Source organism: Gopherus flavomarginatus, chromosome 1 (assembly GCF_025201925.1).
Source record: "Gopherus flavomarginatus isolate rGopFla2 chromosome 1, rGopFla2.mat.asm, whole genome shotgun sequence".
Classification (NCBI taxonomy): Eukaryota; Metazoa; Chordata; order Testudines; family Testudinidae; genus Gopherus; species Gopherus flavomarginatus.
The window spans coordinates 271,474,052-271,501,360 of NC_066617.1; the positions used below are offsets into that span (position 1 = coordinate 271,474,052).

Genomic DNA, 27,309 nt, shown 5'->3' on the forward strand with positions numbered 1-27,309 from the left:
TCACAGAACGTGCATTAATGAGTACACATTTCTGAGTACCTATTAGTGTAATGCAGGTAATTGTACTGAAAATGTAATTAATTGGGTAGTTCTTGTAGAAACTCAATATAAACAATAAAATTTGTGTTGTATCCAGTTGGCTTTTTATTAAGTAATGTTTTTCACAAACGGAACATAAAAAAGCACATAAGAAACAGAAAGTTTGCTTTATAATATGGCTTCTGAAAAGCGATTATAAAACTTATTTGCTTGATTGCATATAAACATATCCAGAACAAAAGCTTTGTTAGGTGTACTCCCATTGAGTTGGCTATGAAGTTCTCTAAAACAACACGCCATATGAAGTAAATGCAAAGTGTGTATGTTCACATCCAAAACTGTATTTGTGTTTTTGTTACTGTGTTGGATTTTTCTAAACCAATACTCTGCCTTAAAACACAATGCCTTTATATATTTTTGTTTTGGGAATCTATCTTTTTCAACAAACTGCCATTTTCCTTGTGTTTTCTTGGGAAGTTCTTTAATGTAGACACAACAAAACAGTGCAAAACAGCTAAATTTTACTTTTTTGTAACTTTAGGATGTGCTAATGGAATTATTAGAGCAATGTGCAGATGGACTCTGGAAGGCTGAGCGATATGAACTGATTGCTAACATCTACAAACTTATCATTCCCATTTATGAAAAACGGAGGGATTTTGAGGTATTTGATAGGCTTCTGTTTTAAAATTTGTCTGTGAAAACAATCTAGCCTTTTGAATCTATAACAGTATGATGTATCAAATAACTCTGAACAATACAGTATCAGAACAATTTTATTTGAAGTACTTGTTCAAATTTAAAGAGGCATGTTTAATTTAAAACCAAAAAAATTTGGTCTTTCACTTGCACAGTTCCTGTTTCATGTATACCTTGAAGAATTAAATGGTTTTGTATTTTCCTTTCATCATTGGAATTTATACTGGTCATCCAATTAAAAATCAATATGCAAAAACAGATAGCTTTTCATAAAACAATTTTATATGCAGGAGGTGCATGATCCTGCATGTATATACATATAATAATAAAAAGTTAATGTAATGAAATCATTTTCAGATTTTTTTTTAATCCAACTGAAAACCAGTGGCAAATATAATTCCAACTGCAAAGAAGTTCTGAGCATCTTTAACTACAATTTAAGTCAATTGGAGTTGCAGGTGTTTAACACCTCTTAGGTTTTAGTATTGTTACTTTTAGGATTGTTTTTCATAAACTTTATTCAGTAGTCATTTGGTATTACATCACTGTAATATCAAATAGTACTGAAAATGCAATATGGATAATACTGAGAGATGTACTGTATTCACTTGATGCATGATCATTGGCAAGTCAGTTTGGGCCTGATCATGGTCACAGTTATACACTAATACAGAGATGTAAGTGGGAGTTATGTACCTGAACAGCCTCCCTCATTTCTTCCCTACCTTCTTCTGTCAGCAGGTGGGTAGGGAAATGGGTGATGTTTAAAAAAAGTCTCCAGTGACATGCCTGGCAATTATGGACTCGTAAACCTAACTTCAGTACCAGGCAAATTGGTTGAAACTATAATAAAGGATAAAATTATCAGACACACGATATGCTGGGGAAGAGTCAACGTACTGTCAGTAAACATGTGGAGAGGGGTGATCCAGTGGATATAGTGTACTTGAACTTTCAGAAAGCCTTTGACAAGGTCCTACACCAAAAACTCTTAAACAAATTCAACTATCATTGAATTGAAGAGGGAAAGTCATCTCATGGATCAGAATCTGGTTAAAAGATAGGAAACAGAATAGGAATAAATGGTGGTTCTCACAATGGAGAGAAGGTAAATAGTGGAGTCTCCTAAGGATCTGTACTGGAACCTGTGCTGTTCAACCTATTCATAAATGATTTGGAAAGCATAGTCAGCAATGAGGTGGCAAAATTTGCAGATTATACTAAATTACTGAAGATTGTTAAAATCTAAAACTGACTGCAAAGAGTTAAAAGGTATCTCACAAAACTAGGTGACTGGATAACAAAATGGCAGATGAAATTCAGTCTTGATAAGTGCAAAGTAATACATATTAGAAAAAATAATCCCAACTATCAGACAAAATGATGGGGTCTAAATTAGCTGTTACCAGTCGCGGAAGAGTCATTATGGATATTTCTCAGAACATCTGCTCAGCATGCAGCGGCAGTCAAAAAAGCTAACAATGTTAGGAACCACTAGGAAAGGGATAAATAATAAGAGAGAAAATATCATAATGCCATTGTATAAGTGGATGATACTGCGTGCAGTGCAGGTTGTCCCATCTCAAAAAAGATGTATTAGAATTGGAAAAGGTTCAGAGAAAGGCAACAAAAACTATTAGGAATATAGACAGCTTCCATCTGAGGAGAGATTAAAAACACTTGTTCATTTTAGAAAAGAGATTAGTAAGGGGGCATACGATAGAGGTCTACAAAATCATGAATGATGTAGAGAAAGTTAATAGAGAAATGTTATTTACCCCATGACATAACACACAAATCGGGGTCACCCAATGAAATTAATAGGCAACAAGTTTAAAATTGAAATAAGGATGTACTTCTTTACACAATGCACAGTCAACCTGTGAAACTCTTGCCAGGAGATGTTTTGAAGGCCAAAAGTATAACAGGATTCAAAAAAGAATTAGGTAAGTTGATGGACGATAGATTGATCAATAACTGTTAGCCAAGATGGTCACAGACACAACCCTATGCTCTGGAAGTATATCTGCACTGCAGTTAAAATCCTGTGACTGATCCATGCTACCTGACTCAGGCTAAGGGGTGTGGGCAAAGGGGTTATTTAATTGTGGTGTAGACATTCAGGCTTGGGCTGAAGCCCTGACTCTGGGACCCTGGGAAATGGGAGGATCTCAGAACCTAAACATCTACACCGAAATTAAACAGCCCCTTAGTCCGAGTCCACTAGCATGTGCCAGTCATGGGCTTTTAATACAGTGTAGACATGCCTTGGGTGTCCCTAAGCCTCCGACTGCCAGAAGCTGGGACTGAATGACAGGGGTGGATGACTCGATAACTTCCCTGTTCTGCTCATTCTCTTTGAAGCATCTGGTACTGGCCACTGTTGGAGGACAGGAAACTGGGCTAGATGGATCATTGGTCTGATCCAGAATGGCTGTTTTTATATTATGCATTGGCTATGTCATCCCCCAGCGTGCCAGCCAAAACAACTGAGACAGCATATGCTACTACTATGATGGTAGCAGTTTATTCTCTTACATACGCCCCTCCTCACACACACGCACGCTCCTCTGAGCAAGAGGAGCAGAGAAAGATTCCTTCTCTACACTGTCCTTCAGTGAGGACTAGTAGGAACATAATCTAGCCCTTAGTGTGTTAACTCTGCTGCTCTAGGTCCTACGTGTTGGTAGTGTTGTTTGTGGTTGTTAATACATTTTCTCTTAGAAGGTTGATGTTAGTGACTTAAAGAGCTTTTTCTCCTTAACACGGTGCTTTTTTATGTTTAAAATAAAGAGAAAGTGTTGCTTCCAAATGGTGCCATTCCAAAATTCTGTGGTGTTTTTTTTAGAGACTAGCTCATCTGTATGACACACTCCATCGGGCATACAGTAAAGTAACAGAAGTTATGCATACAGGCAAGAGACTACTTGGCACTTATTTCAGAGTAGCATTCTTTGGGCAGGTAAGCATTATTTAATATCACCTTGTCAACTATAAAATACAGTCAAAAAAATTAAAAACTTTGCAACTTATCCTGATTCAATCTTCCTCTGATTTCTATATTTATACTGCAAAATAAACGTGATAGATTTGTTCTGATAGTAATGATTGTCTGGTTTACTACATTTTTCATATCCAGTGTAATTCCTCCTTATCTTCCTCAGTAAACTTTCTGCTTTTTCTTTTTCTTTCTTTTTGTTACTATCTTAAGGCAGCGGTAAGTTCTCCATAATAATTTTTAGTAATTTTTTGAGCACCATCTTTGGTGCCGCAGTGTGGTTTGCAAGTTTGCTTTTCAGATCTGTATGCATTCTAGCTGTTGTAATTCCAAAAATAACATTCAGTGCCATTTACAGAAACCAATCTCCTATTTCCTATACATCAGCACTGCATGTATCAAAAAACAAAATCAAAAGTTCTGGCTGACTGTGTGCATTTGACAGCTTCACATCATGTAATATATCTACACTGTATTTGTATCAGTAAAATATGGCACTGTAGCCAAATATTGTGTACATTTTTGTGTGTGTGTAACCCAGTTTTTAGTTAACTGACTTCATTTGGATAGCTGACAGGCTGTTTAGGGAATGGGGGAGATTGTAAACTACCTTGAGCAGTATAACCTTCAATTTATTCTGTTGTCTTTTATAACTTTATAGCAATACCAGTTTACAGACAGTGAAAGAGATGTGGAGGTAATTACAGTAGCTGCTTACAAAGCAAGCAATGCAGTAAAAATTACTGCATTTCAGCTTAGTTTGATGTGGGTATTTTTGTCAGTGTAGCCTGTGTTTATACATGGTATGTTCTGTTTCTTTCACTTTTTGTCCGTTCCATCTTATGACAGAAATATTTCTTTTCTGATTTAAAACATTAACTCAGACTTGGCTTTTTGCTTTAAAGCAGTTACCTGTTTCACCTTCCATGCACTTCTATATTTGATTCAGCCAAGATTTCAAAACAGATGGTTTAACAGTGAAAACACACAAATATTTATGTTCAATATAATGTAAAGATTTTTAAATGAGAGAGTAGGTGTGGTTTTATTTCATTGTACTATACAATCCATTATGTAAAACCCGCGTAAAACTGCTTTTCAATCTTTTTTTGTAAGTTGTTACTGAAGCATTCAATGGAGAGTCAAATAATCCCTTTTGGCAAGGAAATGAATCTTTTGGCAAGTGAAACAGGGATGAAAACAATTCTTTTTGGAAGAATATGAAAAATCAGTTTTGATCCCAAAACTTTTAATGTTAGCACATCAAATAATTACAACAATCCTTTCATAAGTTGTTAATTTTGTGTGCTTCCATTACCTGTGCACTCATTCTATAGTAGATAATTCACTTTTTTTCTCATAGGGTACCTTTTTAACTTGGATTTTATTTTGATAGTTTTTGATAGATATTTTAATTTTTGCTTTAACCGTGACATTGAACATTTAAGTGTGCTTTGAAAAGCATAAACCTTTGTTGTATGTTGTATGTTGGCTGTTGTTCTTTAAGGATTCTAATTATTGTTTGTTTCTTACAGGGATTCTTTGAGGATGAAGATGGAAAGGAGTATATTTATAAAGAGCCTAAACTCACACCTCTTTCAGAGATTTCCCAGAGACTGCATAAGCTCTACTCTGACAAATTTGGATCAGAAAACGTCAGAATGATCCAGGATTCTGGCAGAGTAAACCTGTTTATTTGTAAAGCAGGATATGTTGTTTAAAACTAAAACAAGTTTATCCCCAAAATCATGAATCTCTAGAAAATCAAGAGTTTGAGTTTGAATAGTCACTATCCTATCCTCATTATGTGTGCACACATGCTGCATATCTGAATAAAGTATTGGCTGCAGGGGGTAAGGGTCATGATGACTCTCATAAAGTATGCCTTAATTCTGAATTTCCTGGCTTTTGTCACGCATAGCAATGTAAGGCTTTTCTGTTAAGACAAAATTGAGTAACGTTTAAATCTGCCTTGTTATCTTTAGCTCATTTGGCTACTTGCTGCCCACACAGTGTACCATAGATCCTTCTCCTTCCTATGCATGCTCGGTTATCCTCAGAGGGTTTTCCCCACTTCTGCAGCTTGGGTTACAGCCCAAATTGATTTAGTTGCAGTGAGAGTTCCAGACCACCCTTTTGTGAAACACTTTCACAGGTTCTCAGACACTATGGGGCACAGATGGGTTTTCAGGTTCTCAGACACTGATGGGGCAATAGTACTACTTAGATAGAAGTCTCTGTGTCCAAAATCTAGTGTACTTTGGTAAGCCTAGCTGAGTATTTATTGGGGAAAATTGATAATTTGCCCACAAATCTCTTTTATATAATTGGCCTCTCAAATTAGCCCTTTGTCTGCTTTGTCACTCAGTGGAGATATTCTCCCTCGTGGCTGAGGGTTCCCAAGATGGTGCACACACATAACAGAAGATCAGGCAGAACAGAGCTACAGCAACCCTCAGGTTGAAAAGGACACTTCATTCATAAGAGGCCATTCTAGGTCCCAACTCGTTCCCCTTAACATCTAGTCCAGAACTCTTGACCAGCAGCTAAGCTTCACCTACCACCAAATTCCAGAGCCAGCAGCAATTCCCTCCTAAATTACCACTTCTTGCCTGTCCTCCTCCTGTCCGTCTCACAAGGTCACAAGATTCATTCAACGCTTCTCAGCCTGACAAGGCAGCAGTGAGGGTGAAGCTGCCCCCACTCACGCTGGAACCTGAATGGGAATAAGAACACAGGCTAGGACCAAACTTCACAGACCTATGCTGTACCCTCAGTTCTTCGCAGCCTTTCCAATGTGCTTAGATATAAATGCTTTAAACCTAATGAGGATTTTTCTTACAACTACTCAGAATTGGTGTGTTTGAGGAGAATAAGCTGTACTCTATCCTTTTTATAGCTATGGACTATTCTCGGGTTTTGCCTCCATCATGCAGTCTAGTCAGAGTTTTCAGGGAAGCATCTGTCTTCCTGTCTTTGTCTCATACTCAGCAAGCAAAGAGTTACCCATAAGTTCCACAGAAGGGGTCTGAAAACACTGCAGACTTTTCTTCAAAAAAGAATCTAACCGTGTCTCTGAGTGGGGTAGGGCACTGGAGTGGACTGGGACCTTAAGAAACTTGAGTTCTAGTCCCAGTTCTGCCATTGGCCTATTAGGTGACCTTGGGCAGGTCTCTTTACTTTTCTGTGCCTCTTTTCCATATCTAAAACTGAAATAGGACACTTGACAAAGGAGGAAAGTACCATTGAGTTGTGTAGATAAAAAAGCACTGTATAAGAGTTGGTAACTATATTTTCTTTAATACTGTCTTGCTGCACATGCCTCTTCCTTTCAGGAAAAACAGCCACAATACTATACAAAAATTGACTGTCAAAAATATCTGGGGTTTATGATCCCTATCATCATAGTATTGGAGTGCCTCATAAACATGAGTGAGTTTATCATAATAATCCCCCTGTGAGGTATGGAAGTATAATTATTGCCACTTTACAGATGGCAAGTTGAGGCACAAATAGGTAAAATTATATATTCAGAGTCACACAGGCAGTCTGTGGCAGAGGCAGTAATTTAAACCCATGTCTCCCAAGTCCCAACCCAATGCCTTAATCACAAAGCGAAATCCTGACCCCATTAAAGTCAAAGACAAAACTCCCATTGTTTTCAATTTCAGGATTTCACCCAATGACTTTGTTTTAATGTGTGTAGTGTTATTACTTTTAGTGGTTTATCAAGTTGATTTGTCATGTTCTGGTGACTTCTGGGGTATTTTGTTTTAAGTTTAATTTTTCTATGTGATCTTTTGACTTGTTTTTTTGCTTTTGATAATACACCTCTACCCCAATATAACGCAGCCCAATGTAACACTAATTTGGATTCAACGCGGTAAAGCAGTGCTCGGGGGGGGGGAGGGTGCTGTACGCTCCAGCGGATCAAAGCAAGTTCGATATAACGCGGTTTCACCTATAATGCGTTAAGATTTTTTGGCTCCTGAGGACAGCGTTATATCAAGGTAGAGGTGTATTTCTCTCTGAGATGTTATGCTATAAAGAACATTTTTAACTAGGAACGACATAACAATAATAATTTTTGACTTCAAGGTTATCCTTGTACCAGCCATAGAGAGACAGGACACCAGTATTTGTTTCCTCACCTTTGAGAGCTCAATTGTGCAGACTTAATCTTCTGTTAATGTAGCATCTTAATGGAATTTAGTATAATTTGCTATGTTGACACTGCTCTGTGTATGTGTCTTTTATCTGCAGTCCTGTACTCTAAAAATGTAGAAAACTGTGTCACTAGACAAATATACTAATGTTATACTATCACTGCCTATAACTTTTAAGTTAATAAAGGAGGGTACTTCAGTTTTGACATCAGTGGAGCTCAGGGGTTTCACACCTGGATTTACTTGCAGAACCAGAGCCAAATTTACTTTGTAAAAGCTATACAATTTCAGATTAAAAAATCAACTTTTAATAGTTAAAATTTAAATATTTTTCTGTTTTTCTAAAGGTGAATCCCAAGGATTTGGACTCAAAATATGCATATATACAAGTTACACATGTAGTCCCATACTTTGAAGAAAAGGAATTGCAAGAGAGAAAAACAGAGTTTGAAAGAACTCACAATATTCGTCGTTTTATGTTTGAAATGCCATTTACTCAATCTGGTAAAAGACGAGGAGGAGTGGAAGAACAGTGTAAACGGCGAACTATTTTGACAGGTATTGTATGATGGATTTCTCTTTTTAAAGAGGACTGCTTTTTTTTATTATGTCTTCATATTTAGCTCTTGGTGTTTGGAATTCTGTAAGTGAATAACCGCTTGTGTTTTGTAAGGAGAATCCCAATTCATTTCAAAGATTTCATGCAAGACTGTTGATGGTTGCTACTAAAGCAAAATAAACCCAAAGAGTAGGTGTAGGCCAAACAAGCTTCTTTTATTTCAAACTATACATACACTTCATGATGGTATTTTTAAATGTAACAAAAGTCCTCTTACGTTTCTGTAAGAGAGTATTGATCCTATGGCAGTACATTTTGTCATGTGATCCCTTTGCACTCCGATAACTGCTGATTAGAGAATGTGGAGGAAGATGACATAAGAATAGGATCCCACATAGCTTTTACTTTCAAATTAATATTTTTGTTTTGGATAAAGGGGTTCCTCAATCTTTCTTTTTTGTGCTTATTTTCCTTACTTATAATGCAATAAATAATAAGAATATGGAAACTAGGGCTCAGAGTTATCCCCATATCAGTTAGGGCTGTGATCTTGGATAAGACACCTCCATGGAAAACCTATGTGCTGTAAGAATCAATGATTATGATTCAGTGAATGTCAATCTTCCTTCTTGGATTGGTACTTAATTAGTGCCTCAAGATGTTGTCAAAGATACCTATGTTACAGGAAGAGCTGCTGATCTGGCTGTCATAGGATTGAGTTAGTTGGTTTGCTCTGTCATGAACTTCCAGTATGATCTTGGGTGAGTCATTCACTAGTTTGTCTTAACTTTCCCATTGTTATCTTTAAAATGAGCATAATAAACTTCTCTATCTCTTATGAGTGTAGATGTAAGTGGCTGGATTCACTAATGCCTACAGAATACTTTGTGGTCTCTATATGGAAGGCACTACAGAAGTGCGAAGTGTTACATTTTAGCCCAAAGATAATATTTAAACCTGGGCTCCTGACCATTTATAGTAACTAAACTTCTCTCTAGGCTTTGATCTAAAGTAGGAGCATTAACCCAAATGTCCCTGTTGTATTACAGTTTGGGTATTTTCAGTCCACTTGCCTAAAAACCCTGTGTTGTTTTTTAAGTATTTTTCATTTCCCATCCAGAAATATTGCATAGGGTTAGACTTGCTACTGGAGCAGTCTGGAGATTTTTCCAATGGAAATTTCCAGTTCTCTGAAATCAAAACTTTCTGCATGAATATATTAATTTCTATGAAACTTTTGACAGAAACCAGGTAGGTTCCATCGGAAACTTGCCTGGTTTCCGCCCTGCCTCCTTGGCAGCCTGGGTTTCCAGATCTTCAGCTCCCCAGGCTTCCAGGACTTGAAGCTCCATGGGACACCAGGGAGCATATTTCATTTTGGCTGGGGGAGGGATAGCTCAGTGGTTTGAGCATTGGCCTGCTAAACCCAGGGTTGTAAGTTCAGTCTTTGAGGGGGCCACATAGGGATCTGGGGCAAAAATCAGTACTTGGTCCTGCTATTGAAGGCAGGGGGCTGGACTCGATGACCTTTCAAGGTCCCTTCCAGTTCTAGGAGATAGGTATATCTCCAGTTGTTGTTGTTGTTGTTGTTATTAACAAATTATTGTGGGCTTGCAGTTCCATGAAAAAAATGAAGTTTTTGGATTTTCATCCTGATTCAGGATTTAAAAAAAAAAAAAAATCAAAAAAATTCAATTTTTTTAAAGTTCTTTTCCCAGCCAGTTCTAGTAGCTACACTTGTGTAGTTGGAGAACTGATTCTCCTTCTAGAGTGCTTGCACAGCCTCCGCTGTTAGCATCCAGTGGGCATGCTTGAACCCTCTTACTGCCACATCTTAAGCCGAAAGATATAAAGGGAACTCTTTCCCAGCTGCTATTTTGTTCTAGTTAACTCCCATAGGAGCAGCAAGTGAGAATCTACCAGTATCCTGGATGCTTTTGTCTGTCAGTACCCTTACTCTATCCAGTATGGATTTTTTTGCTTTTAGCTTTTCAGTTAGATTGTTTTAGTTCTGCAGTATTGTGACCCTACTGGTGTTTGACCCCATTTACATAGTCCTTCATTCTCCATTTCTGTGTTGATTATACACCATGGTTAGCTCACAGGATTTGGGTCTTAATTCTTCTTTTTTCTGTGTCTCCATCTCCAGTTGGTATCATGGCTGATCCCAGTAAAAACACCATCTTTAAGCTTTGCCAATCAAAAAATGCTATAATAATTGTTACTGATGACTATCTATGTTGCCTTGATGAGGGTCACAATGCAGATTAAATACACAGGCATCACTATCACCTTGAATTCAAAGGGAGTAGGAAGGCTGCCTCAAACTCCATCTGTTAGAAGAGGTGGTTAATGCTATTTGTCAGAGCCTGAGAAGCATGGAAAGGCCACATCAAAGGGCACCTCAGCATCAGTCTCATGGCTAAGGCCAGTGCTGAGTCCACTGGGTCAACATCAAGGGGCTCCTCAAAAACTCTGACATTTGGTAAACCAAAAATGTTGGGGTTGAAACTAAGAATACCAGGAAGGCTGACTCAAAGACCTTTGACCTGGAAAACTTACAGTGACTCTTTGAAGGTGACTTCCAAAGTATTTTTTTTAATTGAATTTGTGCCTTTTTTCTTAAGTTTTTATCTTAGTAAAGCCAGAAATCACATATCTGGTCCTCCCTATTTTACCTGGAAGACTACTTTGGGACTTGCCTATATTGGAACATGTATTGTGTTATACCAGTAACCGAGTCCTGTGGCACCTTATAGACTAACAGACGTACTGAAGCATAAGCTTTCGTGGGTGAATACCCACTTTGTCTGTTAGTCTATAAGGTGCCACAGGACTCTTTGTTGGTTTTTACAGATCCAGACTAACACGGCTACCCCTCTGATACTTGTGTTAAACCACATTAACTAACACAGTGGTAAATACAACTTAGTTCACATTCTCCCTGCCCCTTTGAATTAAGAGGAAAATTACAAGGAGATGTTATGCAAGACTACTATGACTACCTCAATGGTTATTAGTTAGCAAATATTATAACCTTGTATCATAGCTACAATGTGTACATCTACTGAATACATAATTTTAAAAAATAATACACATACACACACCTCCGTCCTGGGGGATTTCATTCTCCAGTCCAGTACCTGAAATAGATTATGATATAGTAGTATTAATTTTCTGCTAGGAAAGTCTATCGTTTAAAGGAAAATATAATTAAGTATGGCTAAGAAGTTTAACAAGTTTAATTTATAATCCTATTTTGTAAAACATTCTTTGGTGGAAAGTGGCATTTTATTGTATAGTGTGACAAAGTTAGTCCTCTACCTTGGTGGGTCCTGCACTTATTGGCGGATTGGCTTGCCTCACAGATTCACCATGTGGGTCGGAAAACAGCCCAGAGACCTTCCCCTCTGGTAGAAGCCACAGTCCAGGTGAATTCCTCCTGTATCTGATCAGGAGTTAGGAGGTTTGGGAGGAACCCAGGCCCACCCGCTACTCCAAGTTCCAGCCCAGGGCCCTGTGGACTACAGCTGTCTAGCGTGTCTCCTGGTACAGCTGCGCAACAGCTACAACTCCCTAGGCTACTTCCCCATGGCCTCCTCCCAACACCTTCTTTATCCTCACCACCTGACCGTTCTTCTGGTGCCTGATAATGCTTGTACTCCTCAGCCTTCCAGCAGTATGTCTTCTCACTATCAGCTCCTCGTGCCTCTTGCTCCCAGCTCCTCACATGCATGCCACAAACTGAAGTGAGGGTCTTTTTAAACTCAGGTGCCCTGATTAGCTAGCCTGTCCTAACTGATTCTAGCAGTTTCTTAATTGGCTCCAGGTGTCTTAATTATCCTGCCTGTCTTAATTGGTTCTAGCAGGTTCCTGATTACTCTAGTGCAGCCCCTGCTCTGGTCACTCAGGGAACAGAAAACTACTCATCCAGTGACCAGTATATTTGCCCTCTACCAGACTCCTGTACCCCACTGGTCTGGGTCTGTCACAATAGTTACCAAATTATTACATTTTTATAATTCTCCAAAGCAATTAATGTATCTAATTTTTAAAAACATATAAACTTCCTTTGCAAAAGAAGTTCAATTTAAGCACATGATTTCTTTATTGCTTCTAAACTGCAATAAATTAATTCACTTATATGCCAAGGTCAGGACCTGATTATTTTACATACTGAGTCATACATACTGTTTCCATTAGGATTATAACAAACAGTACTTTTTAAAAGAAGTACTGCATATTTATGTCATTCATAAGTTACTGTGTTGTAGACTTTGATCATTTAAGACAGAATTTCCTGAAGTATGAGTATAAACTGGACACTAGGAAGTTTAGACTTGAAATTAGACGAAGGTTTCTAACCATTAGAGGAGTGAAGTTCTGGAACAGACTTCCAAGGGGAGTAGTGGGGGCAAAAGACATATCTGGCTTTAAGACTAAGCTTGATAAGTTTATGGAAGGGATGGTATGATAGGATAGCTTAATTTTGGCAATTGATCTTTGATTTGGGGGGGAGGGATAGCTCAGTGGTTTGAGCATTTGGCCTGCTAAATCCAGGGTTGTGAGTTCAATCCTTGAGGGGGCTATCTGGGGGATTTAGTTGGGGATTGGTCCTGCTTTGAGCAGGGGGTTGGACTAGATGATCTTCTGAGGTCCCTTCCAACCCTAATAATCTGTGATTCTGTGATTACCAGCAGATAAGTATGCCCAGTGGTCGGTGATGGGATGTGGGATGGGATGGGATCTGAGTTACTGCAGAGAATTCTTTCCTGAGTGCTGGCTGGTGAGTCTTGCCCACATGCTCAGGGTTTAGCTGATCGCCATATTTGGGGTCGGGAAGGAATTTTCCTCCATGGAAGATTGGCAGAGGCCCTGGAGGTTTTTCGCCTTCCTCTGCAGCGTGGGGCATGGGTCACTTGCTGGTGGATTCTCTGCAGCTTGAGGTCTTCAGACCACAATTTGAAGACTTCAATAACTCGGACATAGGTTAGGGGTTTGTTATAGAAGTGGATGGGTAGGGTTCTGTGGCCTGCTTTGTGCAGGAGGTCAGACTAGATGATCACATTGGTCCCTTCTGACCCTAAAGTCTATGAGTCTATGAGTAATCTCCTGGAATATGTAAATATTCAGCACCACGTGGTGGAGTTGAAGGGGAGGCGGGAGTGATTGGCTTCATTTTCATGAAGAGAGGATTGGGGACAGCTTTGAAAAGTTTGAAAAAGGCTGATTTAAGAAATGTTAGGAATTTGGTAATCCACAAAAGCAAGGAAATTCAGAGTTGGCTAACACTTGATTTCAGTAGTAACAGAATCACACTTCTGAAAATCCAACCCAAAATGTTTTAATAGTCTTATTTGGAATGTATTTATTTATTAACTAAAATGCCTTAAAAGGAAACTCTGAACTTTTTTTTTTATACTATTGCCAAGCAATACTGAAGGCTAATACTGAAAGATTTTGGAGAATAAATGTTTGTGGTGTTTTTTACTTTGTTTACTTTATGAATTTGGCAGCATTTTATGTATCATGTAACAAGCGATTGTTTGCTGCATGGTTGTAGCAATAAAAAGCATTACTAGCAAAATAAACTTTTTTGAAGAATTTTGTAAAACTCCTCCAACATATAAACTGTTTAAAACTAGCTTCATAGAATCAGAAATTGATTACTTAATCTGTGTTTTTTTTCCTAGCTATACATTGTTTCCCCTATGTGAAAAAGCGCATTCCTGTAATGTATCAGCACCATACAGATCTAAACCCAATTGAAGTAGCCATTGATGAAATGAGTAAGAAGGTTGCAGAGCTCAGGCAGCTTTGTTCTTCAACTGAAGTAGATATGATCAAACTGCAGCTTAAGCTACAGGGAAGTGTCAGTGTTCAGGTAAGATCACATCCCTACCTGTGCACCAGATCTCATATATTGCTTTCCCCAACAAAATATGATAAATGAACTTTCAGCATTTTTATCTTTACAAAGTGTCCATTTTTATGTGAAATTATTGAATGTTTCATGTAAAAAGTATGTATCATTCATTGTCCTAGATTATTTTTCATAACAATCCGTAACAGCTTTTGACAATTAAACAAAGGACTCGAAGCTATGTGACTGACTTGTATGACCATCTTAACTCCTTTTGGTTCCAGAGTGAGAGGCTGGAACAGGACTAAAACACTAGCTTCTCACATAACAGGGGTGAATTAATTAATTAATGAAATTTGCTTAATTTCAAACCCACTCTCATGTTGGGTTCAAATGTTCTGTTCAAACTTAATCGTTACTGGGTTTGAATTCCAGTCAGATACTTTCTGAAAAAAGAAGCCCAAAAAGTGTCAGCACAGGGAGGGGAAAAGAGTGAAAATTGGAGCAGATAGTGAACATAAAGTTAAATAAAGGACATGGGTTGAGAGAACATTTATAAGAGAAAAAATTGTATACATGTGTGAGATATTGCGGGAACTGGCAGCAAGCAGTATATAGGTTGGTTAGCACTTTCCAGGCATCCTGTTCTATGACATAGGACCTTGGCCTTATTTAGTGGACACAATGGATGCACAGAGGGACAGAATTAAGGTTGCCCTGACAACCATAAATCTAGCACTTTCTGACTTTTGAGTGCTTGTCTTTACAACCTAAATGAGGTGTTTTTAATATAGCTTTTGTGTGCCTGAGTTATACACACACACACATTCTCTATCAAAGCCACTCATTTGTACCATCGTTGCTTTTGAGGGTGACAGCCCATCTCTAAAACAGGTTTTTCTTTAGCTATTAAACCTTTTATTTCTTTATTTATAATTATGTGACAATTTCAGAATTGTGATAGGTTGTAAAACAGTGTTAAAAAGATGCCTCCAACCAGTGTGCAACACACACATAGACAAGATGCCATTGGAAGTAGCAGGAGGCTGGTGCTTTCAGGCAAGCTCTGTGGATTTCAGTGCAGTCACTGCTAGCCTTCCCCTCTGTTGCTGACATCGGTAACTACCTGAGGATGGTATCAGAGCTTCTATATGCAAAAAACTAAAGGGAGAAATTATCAGGGGCCTCAAAGTACGAAGATTGGGGATCTGCTCAGTGTGACCATCTCTTTTTCTAGAGGGCGAGCAATGATTATGTAGCTTTCAAACACTAACGTAGGAAAAGTAGCTGTGTCCTCACAGTTTAAAAAATTTAAGCTTCAGCAAAGATGAGTCCATCAACAATTATATTGTACAGGGACAATACTTGTAAGCAGTACGGCTCATTTCATGATGCACTCCCTATGCTTTACAAAATGAAATCAGCATAGAGATAAATAGAACGAAGAGCTGAAGAACTTGGAGTTATTGGAAGTATTGAATATGAGGCATGACTGTAATCAAAGTAATTAATAACAGTGAACAAAACTGTCACGTGACAGCTGTTTGGCTTGTGTGAAATGAGTTGTCCACATAGCAAGGAACCATTGGGCTCCCCTACAAGAATTGAGAGGTAGTTAGTAAAAAGGGGCCCCTTCTCAAAAACTTCCCCAATAGTAGCCTGGGAACCATTTCAGACTCAAAAGGATGCCCGTCTAGAAAAAGGTTTTGATCCCTAGACAGCGACAACTTCCCCCCTCCCCCCAAAAATAGAAACCAAAACATTTATAGAAGGCCAGAAAAGAAGAAAAAATTAAGAATCCTGATCTTTCTGAACTTTAGCTCATCCTGTAAAGAAGAGGAACTGTCAGCTTTAGACCATGATAACCTCAAGCCATACGAGCAGGAAGAGAGTCTTTTCTCCCAGATGTGTTTGAGGCCTTGTTGAAGAAAGTGGTGGACATCATCAGTATTCATCCAAAAAGAGAGGATGAGCAAGCAAAGTCCGGAAGCAGGTCCACAAACAAGACAGAATTTTCCATCTCCCTGCGCCCTTCTTTGAGGAATTCTTTAGGCAAGAACACGTACTCCTTAAGATTAATGTATCTGTGGTTAAGAATATGAGAATTCTTGCAGAAGTTTAATTCTTTCCTAAAGCCTCATACCTGAGCCATCCTGAGAAGTGGCTTTAAAGCTTTGTTATGAATCATCAGAACTACTCTGGCAACTACTTTTCACAAGGGACATGGTATCATAAGCCCCACCTCCAAAACCACAATGAGTTTCATTGCTAAAGAAAATACTCCCTGTCTATTGTTTCAGAATGGACATATCCGTGGACTCTTTGAGGCTGGCAGAGAGGGCCATAGCCACAAACTCTGTAGCTGAACATCAACGTTGGTTCCAACTCTGGATAGAGGTTAATTACTCTTAGCAAATTCTCTGTGCCTCAGAATTCTCTGGCAGACTCTCAGTTGAGGGAAAAGCTTGAAGTGGTAATGAACAATAATACAGACAAGCCAAAGAGTTTGCTTCCCCTGTGAGGGCAGAACTTCCTTTCATTCCTACTCACAACAAAGATTAAAGAGAGTGATTCCTGGTAACAGAGCATCATGAGGAAACCTGGATCAAAAAGTCAATCCAGACCCTCCTTCCAGTCTAAGTCATTAGTGAGACTGCAACTGAGTGTATCTCTGCCCAGAAATAAATCTACGATTGTGGCTATCTCACTTCTTAGACACATGATTTTGGTCAGCCTTAGGCAGAGGTCTGGGAGACCCCAATAACTGATACTCCCTGAAGTTCCATTCTCCTCCCTTTCCTTATACCTCATCCAGCCTCGAGGGAGGATGAGAAATACCAAGCAGTGCAAAAAGATATTGCATCTCCTAGGAGCAACAGAGCCTGTCTCATGAAGGATGGGGTATTCTTTTAAAATGTAAGCCCTTCAGGTATCTGTATTTGTACAGTGCCAATACAATGGGGCCTTTATGTGCTATCCCAAATATTTACTAATAAATAACAAAGGTTGAGAACCATTCCCAACAAGAAGTGCCCTCATCTGGTAGTGGAAATAGAAGCCCACAAGACAATAGGATTCAGACACAAAATCCTCACCACAGATGACAGACTTTAGGATAGGAAGCACCCCTGAAGGACTGCAATAAGCAGGGAATATGGCCAAAGTGTCTAAAAAAGCATCAAATTCCTAGGGATAGAAATGATGAGGCTAGCTTCATAGGACTGCTAATTCACCTGCGATAGTAGAATGCGCTGGTTCAACCAGACAACAGACAATACAATGACCATGGCAGGCACTAGTCATCTGAAGCAAACTGTTGGCAGATAAATTCAAAATGGTTTCTGAATCAGGAAGTGTTCAGCTGTTATCCCAGAAGGTAGACCATCCCCAGAAAGGGTATTTACATCCAATCTGTTGTAACTAGGTACTTGTGCACTGAAGAAACAGATCGACGATCTTTGAGAATAGACTGGCTTATAGATGGCCAAATGGGTTTATGTACAGGACCCTAACCCTCTTACCACCTATTTTCCTGAACTATTCCTACTATCTGAACTAGTAGAAGAAACAAATATCACCGCTCTCAAAATTAGCCAAGAAGAGTGTGGTACTTGGACCTAATGGAGCTATAGCAGAGGTGACCAATCTCTCTCCGAGGTCTTGACTTTCCCATCTGCACTACCTGAGCCTGATAGCTTAACTATTGCTCTAGCATTTTTCATATTTTCAGTGAAGCTATGTGCCTCTCAGTTCTCATTGACTCAATTCTAGCAGGTGAAGGATCCATTCATTGGTAAAGGACTGTCAAGCATGCTGTCTCTGAGAAAAGATTTTTATTGTTACTGTATATTTATTTAGATTGCATTACTGTCTGGAAGTGCTAGCCAGGTCTTGAACTGTACAGGCCTTCCCCAAAGAGTTTACAATCTTATGCTTTAAGATGAGCCTCAGCAGGTGGGTAAAATGGAGAGAGTGAATGGGGTAACAATAATATGAGCATGTATTTGCATAGGGAAGCTGTGTGTACAATTTTAGATAGTTAGCAGTTTTTTAAATAATGGAGATAAATAAGCAGATCAGTATGAGCTCGCCATCTGCCTAGCATAGTAAGGAAGACATATTTCCTATTTGTTGGCAGTCTTACCAGAGATTGTATTTTGCTGCCACCCTTCCCTCTAGGTCCCCCAGGTCAGGATGCATCACATTGAGATGGCAGCATGGGGAAATATATTGATGTGTTATACCTGTTGAATAAACAGAGGAGTTTTGTTTCCTATTTTATTTATTCAGTACTTTCAACAAACAATGAATTCACTTAAGAAGAACAAACCAACCTAGCCATAACAACTAGTTTCACTATATATGTGTGTAGGTATAAATATATATAAATGCTTTAGCTGGGACAATATGGTAATATAACAAATCACCTTCATTTTAAATTCTTTTGTCTTGTTTTAGGTTAATGCTGGTCCATTAGCATATGCAAGAGCTTTCTTAGATGACACAAATACCAAAAAGTATCCAGACAATAAAGTGAAATTACTGAAGGAAGTTTTCAGGTAAACTGTCTGAATGTACACTGAATAACTTTTTAAAGACTGATGTTTTAGGCAAGTTTTGCTTTAGTCATTTACTTTAACATTACCAGTGTCATTGCCACACTAACAAGATATTCTAAAACTAACAAGTAGCATTTGATATTTCTCCTCTGGATTTTGCATAAACATTATATCTTTTTCTTTTCTATTTTTTATACAACTTCAGACAATTTGTTGAGGCTTGTGGTCTTGCTTTGGGTATAAATGAACGACTTATAAAGGAAGATCAGTTAGAATATCAAGAAGAAATGAAGGCTAACTGCAGAGAAATGGCAAAAGAACTTTCTGAAATAATGCATGAACAAGTATGTATTGAATCCTAAATACTATATATAATGCCATCCAGGCTATAGTCAACCATGCTATAATATGCACCATTACCTACAGGGGAAATATTCAATCTTTTTTTTTTCAGTGTTCTACTCTTGCGTCAGAAGTCTCCTACTATCCTGTGGTCACAACATGGTTTTCTTTAATTTTGTCAATAATTTGTCATATTTGTAAATGTTCACACATATTTACTGCAAATGCAAATGAAATAGTTTAATATTTGTAAATCATTGATAACAAGGATACAACAAAAACTCAAATTATTTTTTAAAATTGATGGTCAGTGAGTAGTCTACATGGAGCTAAGTACAAAAGTTACTGTAGGTGGTCCTTACCCTACATAAGGTTTACTGAAATGATCCCATGTTAATTGTCAGAGAGTAATAAATTTAATAGAGGGTAGGTGGCTTAAGACTTCACTTTTTAATGCTGAGAGAGAACATTTTTGTTGACTTCAGCCAAATTTCTTTAAAATAAAAAATACTTAAATACTAAGATTTTTTCTTTTAAGAAACTTAAGCATACATAATATAATTATGTATACCACCTACATATAAAATTTTCTTCTGAAATAATATTCATTCTGACAATGTTACACAAAATATTTACTGCATATAAGTGTGAACTATGATTTTCTTAGGTATATTAATTATAGAATTTAAATATCTGTCCATAAATCATTTTGTACTCATTTCATTTTGTGATTGGCACCTTACAGTCTTGTTCACAATATCATCTCTCCCTACAAAGGGTTTTCTGTTCTGTAGAGTGAATTCCATTTAATAACATTCATTGAGTTCTTGTTCTTGCAGAGAAGTAGGATTTTAAATGCATAGAACTGTAAGTTACATCTGTGTATCATCTTTAAATTTTTTATTTCTTAATAGTCTTTAGTTAACGTCATGTTCAAAATTTTACGGTGAAGCTTGGAGCATAGCAAGTGCTATATAAGACTATTCACACACGTACATCTTCTCTATCATGCTTTTTCAAAGAAGAAAATTTACTACACACGTGACTTTTAGAGTGTCACACAGCATAATGCAGGCATAGAAAACATATTTATTGTACAAAAACTTTAAAAATTGTATTTACATATTCAGGGCCGGCTTTAGGCAGATTCCCCAGAATTGGGCCCCACACCTTAGGCGCCTTTTTAATTTTTTTTACATGCCCGGCGGCGGTCCGGGTCTTCAGCGGCACTTCAGCAGCAGGAGGTCTTTCACTCGCTCTGGGTTTTCGGTGCCATTTTGGCGGCAGGGGGTCCAGAGCAAGTGAAGGACCCCTCGCCGCCGAAGTACCACTGAAGACCCGGACTGTGGCCAGGTATTCGAATCGGGCCCCGCAGTTCCTAAAGCCGGCCCTGTACGCATTGGCATAAATGTATATGATTTTCAACAGATCTAGAGTGAAATTTTTTCCCTGCTGCAAAGAGCTTATAGTTGAAGGCAGAAAAGACGGGACAACAGCGCAAATGAGGAAAACTCTATAGGAAAGATCATTGTAAGAAGTGGATTTAGAAGAAGTGAGATTGTGCTTGGTGGACAAAAATTGGGACAATTTGACTAATAATATTTGAACCTGATGTGGTAAAAGGCAGGAATCTAGTGGAGAAGTTCAAAAAGAGGGATAATATGGCTTTAATGACAGGTGTTGACTGAGCAGCAGCATATTTTGGATAAGATAATGGAGGTATATGTGAGACATAGGAGGCCATAGAGAAGAGCATTGCAATAATAAGAGGAAAAATGGCAAAGACATGGACAAATGCTTTAGCAATGGCAATGGGGAGGGAAAGGCTGTATGTTAATATTACATAGGAAGAAATAATAGGACATAATTAGAACTTGAATGTGGTCAAGAGGATGGAGGAGGTTGAGGAATCTAAAATAACACTCCAGTTAAAAGTCTGGAAAGATAGTAGCATTTTACCAACGTGAGCGAGAGGAGGGATTATAGAGACATTAAGCAGAACTAGGAAAAAATTGATTTAAGATGAGTGCAGGACGTTAGGAGTAGATGTTTGAGGAACAGACATGGGGCATGAAGATAAAATTGATTCCCTTACATAGTTTCCCTTCCTGTGATTGTGAAACCTGATACATGATCTCCCACTCCCTGCCCCAGCTGCTGAATCCCAGACCAAGCTGCAGATGGATCCCTCCTTGAAAAAAGCTGAGGGAACTTGCTGGCCACAGCACTGCAAACCCCCTTGGGGAAGGCTGCAGGGACAGAGTCCTGCAGGAGAAGGGATTCCTGTACTGGGAATGGGCTCCCCAAGGGGAAGTAGAACTGGGGGGAATCGGGAGGCAGCTGGTGGTGCTCCAGGAATCCACAGGGCTCTTCCCATTTGAGCTGCTGGATGGGAGGAGAGTGAGGGGACCCCTGGACCTGAAGAGGGAGGATTGGATGGAGAAGGGGGAAGACCCCCGGGGGGATCTCTTCCCTGAGGTGGGAGCCAATCTCCCCATCAGGTGTTCCCCATTCAGAGTCATTGGGAAAGCAACCCAGATCCTGGAGAGAGAGGTCAGGAACATCCTGGCTTTAGATGGGATCCAGCCATTTTACAGCCCATGGGCCTCACCCATGGGGCTGATCCCCAAGGGAGACAGGAAGATCTGGTTTTATGGGGGCTATCAGAAGCTTAAAGCCATCACAGTGTCCGATGCCAACCCCATGCCTAGGCCTGGGGAGATTCTAGACAAGCAGAGGGAGATGGAGAACTTGGCCCTGGCAGACACTGATAACGTGCATCTTTAGCCAGACCTGGGAGGAACAGGTGTCCCAGGTGAAGAGGGGGCTGGGCTGCCTCAAAGAGGTGGGACTGACGGTAAAAGCTGAAAAGTGCAAGGGGGGACGGCAGAGGTGTTGTGTCTGGGCCACAAAGTGGGAAGCGGCTTCCCAAGCCCAGAGCTGGCCAAGGCCAAGATGGGGGCTCTTAACCAAGACAGCCTGAATTGTAGCCCAGAGTGCTGGGAGAAGACGCCGTCCCAGTTTGAACCCCAGGGGTACTGGGGTAGCAAAAGGGTTCAAGCCGCAACTGTAAGGCTGCAGTAATGTACACTACTGTCATAATATTGCCAGTATGTTCAGCTTATACAAATATGATACATTAGAAAATGTGCTAATTCAGTTAAATGTTAGTTAAAAGTGAAATGAGTCATTCTTTACAAGTTTTAAATTAAATTTCAACATTTGAAGGTCCTTACTGTGAAATAAAATTACCGTGTAAGAACTTAAATTTTAATTACAAATTATAATTCACAGGAAACCTTTTATCTGGAATTCATTTTGAATTCTTTAAAAAGTAGATTTTATATGACTGTACCTTATTTCTATAGTTCAGAAATTCACAGAAAATTTCAGCAATTTAATTTTTGTTCTGCAGGCAATGAAAAAGCAAATTAATATCAACTGCCCTAAATAATTAGCATAGAGATTAATCAGTTGATTGCAAGAAACTTTAAATGTTATATGAAGGGGTTTTTTATATTCAAATGAATCTTAACAGACTTCTCTCTTTCTCTCCTGTGCTGCTCGCAAACATGATCAGATGGGATGGTAATATTTTTTGTTTCTGATTTCAGGGTCTCTCTCTAGTTTTGTATAATTCCTTTTTACCACTGTAGCACAGGATGAACACTTTGCTTCATGGCATAAAACTGACTCAAGTTAGGAATAGACTTTTGGTATCTTTAATCCTTTTTCCTACATCCAAAGTATATTATGGAGTCAGAGTGGCCATTTCTCACTGTGTAAGATCCCTTTTTTGTGAGTCCATAGGCACCATCCTGAGGAATATGCTGTTCCACACTCCTGGTATGGAAATAACACAGCCATTAGGGAAGAAGGGAACCTAGTTTCAGAGGGAGAATGGTGGCAGGGCAGTCCTAATGGCAAAGCACTGCAAGGGTTTTGAATGATTAACAAAGCTTTTGTATTAGCATTTTTTATATTTATCATTTAAATGGTCCATAATTCTTTCTCTGACAGCAGTCAAGAGTAAAACTTCTTTGTGTTTGGCTGAGAAGTCTACAAATGGACTTTCATTTTTATAATGCCCACTGTTCTGTCTGCCTGCATTTTTCCATACTAGCTGAGATTTGATGATTGCTTTCTCCTTCCATCAGAAATTATTTCTATTGTTAACTTGTGAAAGGGGAGCTGTCTGAGTCTCAGCCAGCAAGAAAAGTGTAATCATTTAATTAGGAAGGTGTATCATCTGATGTTGTAGCAAGGTTTAGCACCCAGTGCAATACTAGAATTGGATTCCTGGGAATAATGATAACCACCACAAAAGAGAAAACTGTATGCCGTTGAAGACAATATGAAAAATAGACTAGCTAAATTGTACATTCTGAAAATACCCCACTGTTTTATTGAGTTTATTTAATGATTTTATACGTGATTTTGTATACCTGTGATCAGTTTTGGAGTAAAGTTATAGCTCTGTTTATTTTCCATTTAAGATTGTTCCTGTTGAAGAAAAGACCAGTGTTATGTCTAATTCACTACACATTTTCAACGCCATAAGTGGAACTCCAACAAGCACAGCAGTTCATGGGATTCCCAGTTCTTCTTCAGTTGCATGAGTGTTTTGTAAAGGGAAGTAATTTTTCTTAATATATGCATGGATTTGCTTTATTATTTGCACACTCAGGATGATTTTAAAGCTAAATATTGGACACGTGCAAGCCATGTAAATTAGCACACTAATACACTGAGCACAGTAAATCTCGGGACAGGCGGGAAGAAACAATAGTGGTGGTAGACTTCTAAAATAAATAGAAAGGTGAGCATATATTTTTAAATTTTGCTGGCAATATTAAAAGTTTTCATGTCTTTGCAGAAGTCTGTCTTGGGAACTTTTATGATAGTTAATTTCTCTTTTTCCTTAGAAAGTATTATTAAAATGAATGGCACATTACAAAAAGGTGGTGTAGAATGTACGTTTGCAGATATATAATATCCAGATGTTCTTTTTATGTATGGCACATACAGATTGATTCCAAGTTCAAGAACTATTTTGGGACTAGATCGAGACACTAATTTTTTTTTTAAATTTAATGGAACTGACACTAGTAGTTTTTGTACCATTGACAAATTGTTGTGCTCCATTTTATACCTTGTTGGCATATTGAAAGTATGTGAGCTTAAAGCTAATGGAAAAATTAAGTACAACCAAAGGTCTGTATTAATGAGCACCAAGTTACACTAGAATATAAGTAGTGGTAAACTGATTTGTACATATTGTTTGTTAATACAGTCCATAGATTCTGTACATAAATGTATTACATTTCTAAACAATTTTTAAATAGTCATAGCAGCTCTCAAGCCTTCTGCTTTAAATTTAATTGTGACATGTTTGTGCTCATGCCAAGTATATGCTATATACAGTTTGTTTATTCTTGTATATAAAGAAGTGCAATATGAAGATGTATACAGTCTTTGCTATGTTAGGTTTATACACTGTTTTGAAAAAAATCATCCCTTTTGCCAAAGCAATGGAATACAAAATAAGTGATCATATTCTGTTAATGGTGGTGTAATTTAAAGCTTTTCCCATATTATTGTTCTTTTAAGACACTAATTTAGTAATTTTATATTTGGGGAAATAAAGGTTTTAAATTTTATTTAACTGGAAGCACTGTCCTGCTGTAATTAAACATTCTGTACTACATCTGTATTAAAAAAGTAGCTAATTTCTCTACAACATGTTCTGGGTTCTATTATTTGACAGTTTATACATTAAGGAGCAAGAACTAAAAAAATTCACTCATACAAAATTAGATTATTGCCATTAAAATATGACAAATACAATATGGAAGTTCTATGAATTTCTCTACAGTGGTGTTATTACCTGTGGTATACTCCTACACATTCATTGTTAGTTTATTACCTCCATAGAAATTCTGTTCACTGAAGCAGTCCTTTCATGAATCCAGCCAAAAAATACTTATAGTAATAACTTACACTGCCCTTAATAACCAGTAAATTAGTTCCATTGACCCCTCCACCAAAAAAAAAATTTTTTTTTTCATCAAGCAATACTTGAGAAATTTTTCTCATCCTTACAGCATGGATGTGGTGACATTTTCCTTAGTAAGGGGTGAATATCTATTGTCATTGTTTGCCAATGGTATTTGAAGAGACATCATTTTTGTTTTATATCACTGATACATAGTAAGTATTGGCTCTCATGGTATTTAGGTGAAATTGTGAATAACACAGCTTCAGATATATTGTTGAAAGATACCTATTTGCAAAAAAGGCAGAGGTTGTTTTACTTTAAAAAGGGAAGTAGCTAGGGAAGTAAAAAGGGTAGTGGCTAGTGAACACTTGAAGCTGTAGCAAGACAGACTTCTTTCTTTTGAGTCCTCCATCTTTGTATCAGTCATCTGTGGATGTGGGAACCCCTTATAGATATGTGTAGCTACCCTCAAAACTCATTTTATGTGTTGGGAAAATGTCCCTTCAAAAAAAATTGTTTAGGAAGTCTACCAGTGAAAATGTTTCAATGAATTTCATTAAAAAAAAATTACCACCTGCAGGATTTATAATTCAAACCACGGGTAGGCAACCTATGGCACATGTGTTGAAGGCGGCACACGAGCTGATTTTCAGTGGCACTCACACTGCCACCAGTCCGAGGGGCTCTGCATTTTAATTTAATTTTAAATGAAGCTTTTTAAACATTTTAAAAAAGTATTTACTTTACATATAACAATAGTTTAATTATATATTATAGACTTACAGAAAGAGACCTTCTAAAAACGTTACAATGTGTTACTGGCACGTGAAACCTTAAATTAGAGTAAATAAATGAAGACTCGGCAGAGCACTTCTGAAAGGTTGCCGACCCCTGATTCAAACAATGCAGCAACCTCAATATATGAAAACTAAAATGTTAATTAAAATTTGATTGTAAACAAAAATGAGATAAATTAGTCTCACTGCCCAAGAAGGCTATATTATACAAAAGGAAGGAAAGAGCATAAATGGTGAAAAGTAAATTAGACCTTTTTACTTTTGTTTTTACAATTGTGGCAAGGCACCTTCTCAGTCTCCCCAGCCTCTGCTGCTTTTAGCCCTGGTGAGACAGGCTTGGGTAATGAGGTCCCCCTTGGGACACAGGGGAAGTCTGCTCCCCGTATCTCCACTAGTCCTGTTTAAGAGTATTTTTACTCCCTTGTGGGAGAGAGTACGGCCTCTCCTCCTGGTGAGGCTCGCTGTCTTGCTGCTCCTACACTCCTGGCAGCAAGGCTCCTTCTCTCTCTGCTCTCCCTCCTCCTTCCTCCTAGGGAAGGGTTTAAAAAGGTCTCAGGCAGCCCTAAGGTGGAATCAGCTGATACTAATTAACCTCAGGTAATTCCCCCTCAGCTGATTCTAATTGCTACCTTGGTAACCCTTTCTCAGTTGAACCTGTAGTTGCCTCTCAGTTGATAGGGAGGAGGGCCTTTTAACCCTCTGGGACTGATTCCTACCCCTCCCTTGCAGACGTCTGTCCTGAGTTTATCACACAATCTACATTACATAGGAGAAGAAACCATTTAAATTGTTGATGTAACTTTTTTTTTTTAAGGGAGGATTGATTACTAAACAATAGGGCAAAGATACATTAAAATCCTTTAACCTGGTCTTTTTTTTTCCCCAAGCCTCTCACTGTCAAAGAAGCTGTGTGTGTCCTTTTAGTTTAGATGAGCTTTACAAATAAGAGTTCTCTCTCATTCTTTTCTAATACCCAGCTGAGTGCATTCTTAACAATTGACCATCTTACAATTACATCTTATAAAAAATGTTGTAAAACTAGAACTTGAACAAGCACATATTAAAGATTCCCAAAAGTTAAGAAGGAATATAACTTATTATGTACTCTAAAGTTAGAAGAGAAACAAAACGCAAACTTGTTGCTTGGCAATTATAAAATCCTGAAAGGTGAGAGAGATTCATATTTGAAATAGACATACCTCCCAGTGTTACTTCTACTGGTTCTTTGGTTTTTATTTTTATTTTTAAATTAAATCTCTCCTAGATATGATAAAAATCTTTATTAGAAT

The 27,309-nt window shown here is 38.2% G+C and overlaps 1 protein-coding gene across 15 annotated transcripts in view; it reads left to right on the plus strand.

Moving 5' to 3' along the window:
- Positions 1-24,965, plus strand: part of DOCK9 (dedicator of cytokinesis 9) — a 347,564-nt gene extending 322,599 nt beyond the window's left edge. For 12 of the 15 annotated variants that reach the window (XM_050946627.1, XM_050946636.1, XM_050946657.1 and 9 more), the window contains 8 exons: positions 581-703; positions 3,587-3,700; positions 5,272-5,418; positions 8,250-8,460; positions 14,155-14,345; positions 18,783-18,883; positions 19,089-19,227; positions 23,722-24,965. In XM_050946627.1, coding sequence (XP_050802584.1) covers positions 581-703; positions 3,587-3,700; positions 5,272-5,418; positions 8,250-8,460; positions 14,155-14,345; positions 18,783-18,883; positions 19,089-19,227; positions 23,722-23,844 — 1,149 coding nt within the window. In that variant the 3' untranslated portion in view covers positions 23,845-24,965. Of the gene's footprint in view, positions 1-580; positions 704-3,586; positions 3,701-3,949; positions 3,956-4,397; positions 4,434-5,271; positions 5,419-8,249; positions 8,461-14,154; positions 14,346-18,782; positions 18,884-19,088; positions 19,228-23,721 lie in introns of all 15 variants that reach the window. The other 3 variants (XM_050946727.1, XM_050946732.1, XM_050946722.1) reach the window with 2 other exon arrangements.
- Positions 24,966-27,309: the final 2,344 nt, after the last annotated feature.